This window comes from Macrobrachium nipponense, chromosome 22 (assembly GCF_015104395.2).
Source record: "Macrobrachium nipponense isolate FS-2020 chromosome 22, ASM1510439v2, whole genome shotgun sequence".
In the NCBI taxonomy this organism is placed as follows: domain Eukaryota; kingdom Metazoa; phylum Arthropoda; class Malacostraca; order Decapoda; family Palaemonidae; genus Macrobrachium; species Macrobrachium nipponense.
The window spans coordinates 25,082,937-25,090,436 of record NC_087213.1 but is presented as its reverse complement, the minus strand read 5'-3'; the positions used below and the strand labels follow the sequence as shown (position 1 = coordinate 25,090,436).

The 7,500-nt window shown below is 34.7% G+C and overlaps 1 protein-coding gene across 1 annotated transcript in view; it reads right to left on the bottom strand.

Annotated features, from left to right (window-relative positions):
* LOC135198222 (uncharacterized) overlaps positions 1-7,500 on the bottom strand; it is a 183,836-nt gene that overhangs the window by 2,896 nt on the left and 173,440 nt on the right. The window contains exons 6-8 of the mRNA XM_064225794.1: positions 2,416-2,522; positions 891-1,668; positions 119-217 (exon numbers count right to left, since the gene is read on the bottom strand). Of these exons, the coding sequence (XP_064081864.1) occupies positions 119-217; positions 891-1,668; positions 2,416-2,522 (984 nt within the window). The remainder of the gene's footprint in view (positions 1-118; positions 218-890; positions 1,669-2,415; positions 2,523-7,500) is intronic.

Here is a 7,500-nt window from a genome sequence, read left to right as displayed (position 1 = left end):
TACTATATATATACATGCTGCAGAGGAATTAATGGAATATTTTGAAGTACGAGTATACTCTTCTGGGCTTGGGAACAAGACATTACTCAAAATGACATTAGGATTTACCCGTCTTTACCTGGACTCGCGGCCCCTTGGTTGACTTGACAAGATATGTTTACAGGATTTCCAGCCTTAACGAACAGCTCTCGACGACCCAGAATTTCGGCTTTCATTTCTATGCAGGAAAAATAGGGAAAAAATGGAAAAGAAAGAAAGAAAGAGACGTTCTCAGGGTAACAACATAAACTTGCAGCAGATAATGAAACTAGCACACACCAACGCACACATACACACACACACACCATATATATATATATATTATATATATATATATATACATATATAAAACATATATATATAATATATATATATATATATATATCATATATATATATATGTATATATATTATATACATATAGATATATATATATATATATATATATATATATATATATATATATATATATATATATATATATATACATATGATGTAGCACAAGGAAAATAATAACACTAGGTATACATATATTCCAGAGATATACTCATTGTTTCATTTTCTCTCATGTCAAAAAAGCTTCTCTCTCTCTCTCTCTCTCTCTCTCTCTCTCTCTCTCTCTCTCTCGTCAACAAAAAGTACGGAAAGTACTCTTATTAAAAGTAGTAAGTTAGATTAGTTTTTTTCACAACAAATACTTATATCATTCAAACTCAAAAGTACTTATACAATAAATATTGCAATTTTGGCCTAAAAATTGCTATGAATTTTTATAAGGCACATTTTCATATATCAGATATATTTCAGTTCAACGACAATTACATCTACAAAATCTGAACCTATCATTCTTACGAACGACTCTCAGAACCACAGCTTGAGCGATTTTTGGCTCAGTGTTGATCTGGCAGACGTACGTCCCGGCATCCTGGGGATTGGTGTTCTTGATCTGCAGAGCATAATCCTCTGGTCCCCAGATGCCATTGATGTGGCTAGGAGCCAGCTTCTGGGTTCTAGATTCTGTGATGCGTCCCTGTGGGTAGATGGCAATCCGGTTGCTGTCCTTCTTGAGCGTGTGACTTGCTGTTCTGCCCTCAAGAGTAGCTAATGATTCAATTTGATTATATCCCTGGTAACCATGGAAGAACAGAGATCTTCTAGGCCTCGTCTTGTTTCCGGCAGAAGAAAAAGAGTCATACCCAGGAGGGAAGGTTAAGTACTCCAATCGCTGCTGTTCCTTAAGCCAATCATGATTTCTAGGTGTTTTGCCGACGTCTAGACTTATGTCTCTCTTTCTAATATCCTTCTTTTCATTCATGTGCAACTTCTGATTTCCCTTTTTCAGTTCACTTTCGAATAATGGGAAATATTTTCTCCCTGCTCCTTCATTATTCTTAGAATTATTTGCTGGGGGAAAACTTACAGTGGCCTGCCTGCTATTAAATGTAGGATTTTCGAAGGAATTAGTTTTTCTCTCTGGCACCTGACTGTGTAGTTGCTCTTGAATGGTAAGGTCCCTGGCGCCTCGCAGTTTCAGTCCTGCTCCTGGTAAGACCGAAATCCTCAGGTCAGTCGAGAAGGTGTGGCGTCCTGTGGATAACACCTGCAAGTCCCTCAGTCTGATCCAAGACACCTGGGAGATGAAACGAATTATGGGGGGAATTAGAGGTCCTCGCTTGGAAGAGGCATCAGACAAGATACCAATGCTTAGTTCAAATTCCTGATGGAATGGCTGAACGTAATATTATACCTAAACCAATATCATTATTATTATAAATATATTATTTTTGGTGTAGTTGCTATAAGCTTTCAATTCATAGCTACTTTTAAAAATATATAAGTTAAGGATAGCGTATTAGCCCATTTCTCCTTCAGTCCTAGCTACCCGTACTTTTTCTGGTATAACTTTGCGGTGAAAACTAGATTTTTGTACATATCTAATTAGTCTACTATATTCTGTAACTGACCAAGGAGAGTAAACATTTATATATTAGAGTTACCTAAAATATTAACGCCGCAACACCTGTTTGCCAATAAAAACATTTCTCATGAAGAAACTGATTATGGCACCGATTTTCTTTGCGTTTGTACAGTCTGCCCGAGATCCATGCTTTTCCTTTGTTATATTTGACCGAGGTCACTGCATTTAACCGACCTATCAACTCTTGGCGAATCAACAACAATAGCTTCTTGCAATTATTTTCACAACTGAAAACCAATGTTCCTTGACATAAAAGCATCAAAAGGAATACAGAGAGCATCTATCAATTTTTAATTTTTTCTAAATTCAGGATATTCTGAACTTATCACCATTGTAACGCATTGTCTATTAGTCAAAAAACACCCCAAACTTCAGTTAGATGACCTGATCTCGACTCACCCTCTTCCCTGAGAGGTATTTAACAGTGCATGGAAGCCTGCTTGTTTGGCCTATGTACGCTGTTACGTTGAGGTCCTGTTTTTCCTCCCCAAATTCTGGCTTCGGTACTGAAAGACAAAAACAACGAGGAAACTTGATTATGGATTTAACAGTGATTATGCTTACACGAAAACATATATATATATATTATATATATATATATATATATATATATATATATACTATTATATATATATACACACACACGCACACACACTACATATATATATATATATATATATATATATATATATATATATATATATATACATACATACATCCTCCATGATAATTCAAGTGCGCAACTCTATAAAATATCAAAATAATCCCCGACAATAATTAAGTTCACTTACCGAAGTCATACGCAGCTGAGGAGAACGTTACCAGAAGAATGTAAACGAGTGTCTTTACGTGAACCTCCATTTCACCTCATAAGGAGACTCAAAGAAGTATTTTTGTTGTTTGAGTCAAGTTTGCTTGGGAACTTGAGGGACACTCCTTCAGTACTTGCTGGTAGCCAAAAACGTTATGGTCATCAAAATCTCAACATAGAGAACACCTTGTCATCAAGGCAGGAATCACTGTGGTCTTACGATGGTCTTACGCCATCAAGTTCTGTCGGAGATAAGGACAAATAGTGTGCCAAAAAGTCCATTCTGTTGTAAGACACGTGTCTTATTCCTTCGCAAACTGCTGCGAGAACTTCTGGGCTAAGATATCACTTAATGATCCTACTTTGTATTTGTTGTCTTTTCTTGGAGGTTCAATAGACTTCGAGTTAAGTCCCGATCTCGTCTCATGAACATCCCGAAAATGGAAATAGTTCCCACATTCACCACACGGGAAATCTCAGTCTCATTGTAACACCACAATTTTCCGAAATACGCATTATAATTCTATTTTCTTTAAAGAAAGTTCCTAATCTTACTTTGATTATGTTCGAAATATCTATCATACTTCTCTTTTATTTAAAGAAAGTTTCTTATCTTACTTTGGTTATGTTTCACATAAGGCTAAGACCATCATGTTTTTAGAAAGAGTCTTCAAGTTTCATTTGACTGATATTTGTATTTCGTCTAACTTCCAATACAAGTTCTCTGATTCCAAAGACAACTTTTTTTTTTTATCCATAGTTCACTGTGATGTAGCAGTCATTGGTTCTTCTCACCGTTCTTCTTGTTGTTCTTTATTCCTTTGTGTCACTGTTTGCATAAGAGCGTTGGTCTTAGATTCGGTTGGGGGGGAGGGGGGTATGAGGGCTGAAAAAATATTTGATCACCTACGTTTTACAAATACTATATATATATATATATATATATAATATATATATATATATTTGTATATATATATATATATATATATATATATATATAAAATGAAAAAATATTTGATCACCTACATTTCACATATGTATATATATATATATATATATATATATATATATATATGTATATATATATATATGTATATATATATGTATATATATATATATAGTATATATATATATATGTATATATTTACATCTATAGATATATATATATATATATATATATATATATATATATATATATATATATATATATATATATATCATAAGAATAACCGCAGGAAAATGCTGTCTACATTGGTAAATTATAATACTCTGAGGTCTAATTTAATATTATACTTAGAAAGGCAACCTAAAGGAGCTAATAAACTTATATTTTGGGCTGGAACTAGTATACTTTCAATATGACGATATATCCACATAAATATTATTTTGGAATCGCAAAGATGGATACATTGCCATAATGGAAGGTAAAAAAACTGGGTTGACAATTTTTTTTATGCTAACAATATGAAACCAGGTTACATATGCATTTTTGGAATTTAATAAAGGTCGATTTTAGTTGTAATTAGCTAAGAGAGAGAGAGAGAGAGAGAGAGAGAGAGAGAGAGAGAGAGAGAGAGGTAGAGGAGAAAGAGAGAGAGAGAGGAGAGAGGAAATGGGATTATTTTATTAAGAATATTCCAACTCCACGAGTGACCCTTAGCGTACTGGCGTAAGAATATTTTTTTTTTTTACTTAAGAGTTACAGTTCTGCGAACTTCTTGCATTATTAAAGCGATCTTCCACGACATTCGTACCCAGTAATGGTGCTTTATAGATTAGTGTCAAAAGTTTCTCTATAACACGAATTGTTAGCTGACTGCCGAGCAGCGGTAATGCCTTCTGAGATTGTTGCTGTAATCTGTTCCGTACAATGTTGGTCTCGTTATGTTGTGGAGGTCATTGGTGCACTGAGGGTTGTATCTCATTAAAACATCCTTGAGAACTATACCGTGATTCTGTTTCTATCGCTCAAATCATTCTTTGGCTCCCTCATTATTATTAAAAAAAATCCCGGGCACTTGTCATTTTCTTAACATTTTTGACACGTAATTCGTATAGATACGTTGGTTTATTTTATTTTGTACATTAAAGACGTGATGATGGCATTATCTTCACAAATGATTTGCATGGCATAAACAAGAATGCTATCGAGAGGCTGATTTGTGTGTGAGTATGCCTGGGTCACTGGGATGGTATCCTTTTTACGAATTAGAAAAAAAGGGGGGGCGAAGTTCTTCAGCGCAATCGAGTTTGCTGTCCGGTGGTGTCCTCAGCCACGGCCCATGAAACTCAGCCACGGTCTGGTAGGTGGCTTATGCTGTTGGTACCTATAGAGCTGCCGGAAGTATGATTATGTCTCATTTTAACCTTAAATAAAATAAAGAATACTGAGGCTAGAAGGCTGCAATTTGAGATTTTTGATGACTGGAGGGTGGATGATCATCATACTGATTTGCAGCCCTCTAGCCTCAGTAGGTTTTAAGATCTGAGGGCGGGCAGACAGACAAAGCCGGCAACAATAGTTTTCTTTCAAAAGAAAGAAAAAAAAGTCCTCAGTCTGCATCTGTAATTAGGTTAAAAAAAAAAGAAAAAGAAGCGTTAAACGTATAACTGAATTACTAAGGTTAATTTTGTGAAACACGATTATAGCTGTCAGTTTTGACTCTAGGCATAATTCTTAAAGCACTTTCAAAACATGACAAATGTTACTGTACGGAACTTATGTATTGTGTATAACGATTATTATGCCTACATACATGATGCTACGAATACAATTGTTAAGATGTCCTTAATTCCATCATTTTCGTAATCATTGCTCTACTGACTGTATTTATTAATGCTATTTATACTACTCTCCGATTGAGAGAGAGAGAGAGAGAGAGAGAGAGAGAGAGAGAGAGAGAGAGAGATGTTAGATAACAATGCGTTTACCACAAAGAGTAAAGTCATGTTTACATCATTGGTTAACTGACCTTGGACGAAAATATTTTCCACCAATGGCGAAAGATTATTTGTTCAATAGTCTTGTTTACTGAACAAAAAAAAATTATATTAATGATATCATTCACGCACTGACCATGAAAATACAAAAGGGGACAACGAACATTACCAAAAACATCCTGTGTCACTTATTAATGTAATGAATTTCAATAAATATGATGGAATGACGATATATTTCTATTAGTTCGGAAGTCTCGACAGGGTTCCGATTTCTCCAACAAATAATTTTTCGAAAGTATTATATCCTTTAGCAAACAGTAACCTTGAAATCAAGTACAAGCTTTGATGATTTTTCCCAGGTTAATCAAGAGACGACGAAACACGTGTACGAATCGGGCGAGTGTCGCCCGTAGACTGACTCTATGCAACACTTCGAGGCCTCAAGGGAACTGACAGCCTCTCTCTTAATCCCTCACTAACCCTCTCTCTCTCTCTCTCTCTCTCTCTCTACTGGCTTCCCTTCCTTCGCTCCTCTTTTTATTTAAATTTTACTTTTAATTGTGTCTTGTCTGCTTACCTCCCTTTTTATATATATTTATATATTATTTTTTATAATAATTGGCGTAATATAGGAACAAAAATCCACATGCAAAATATAAACGAACAGCTTTTTTATGACGTTTTTGAGGATATATGTTTTTACGAAACAGTGCATACAAAATGACAAAATATTTTTACCTCCATAAAAGTGTGAAATATCGAAACAAGAACAGTATATATATATATATATATATATATATATATATATATATATATATATAGATATATATATATATATAATATATATATATATATATATATATATATATATTATATATATATAGATATATATATATATATATATATAGCATACATAATAACCGAGATTAGAATCTAATCTCGGCATTTGTTAAAAGGTAGCAATGGATCCGTGCGTCTAAAGCAACCTGCAACAGGGCGCCCCCCCCCCCCCCCTCTCTCTCTCTCTCTCTCTCTCTCTCTCTCTCTCTCTCTCTCCACACACACAACCCCCACCCCTCTACATTACCTAAGGCCATCAAATCAGACTCGAGAACTTATCAAAAATAACATTTATTTAAAATTAAAGTGTAAGCTAAATAACTCAGGTTCTTAACAAATAGATTAAATGAAATGTTAAACTCAAAGTCCAAATAATTCAAATAGCCCTCAATAATTAATCAAATAACTAACAATAGCTTAGCTATAACATTAGGCACAGTCAACATAGTCAGTACACCAATTAAGTCACCATATTCAATACCCCTTGTCTCAGATCAGTTCCCCTTTCTCCAGATCAATTCCCCTTTCTCCAGATCCGCCTGTTAGAAGACAGGAGAACACCTCGATAAGCACAAGATTAACATCAAAGATCATATGAAATAGAACATCTCTGAAATAAATATTCAAATACAATCCAGCCACAACTTTGGCTGAAAATATTAGTATGCTTACCCATTCAACACAATATGCACAAAACTTCTCTTAAAATTACTTTTGCAGAAGCCATCTTGGCTCTGCCACCTCTCTGTACACATATCCCCCTCATGGTTACCTGACATCTAATTGTGTACGGAAAAAGCTCGCAAGCACGTACAAACTCACGCATATTGTCCACTCCCAGGTAACTGCCTAAAACTAGTTACAAAAGTCACCTCTGTATCAAGCGCTCATAG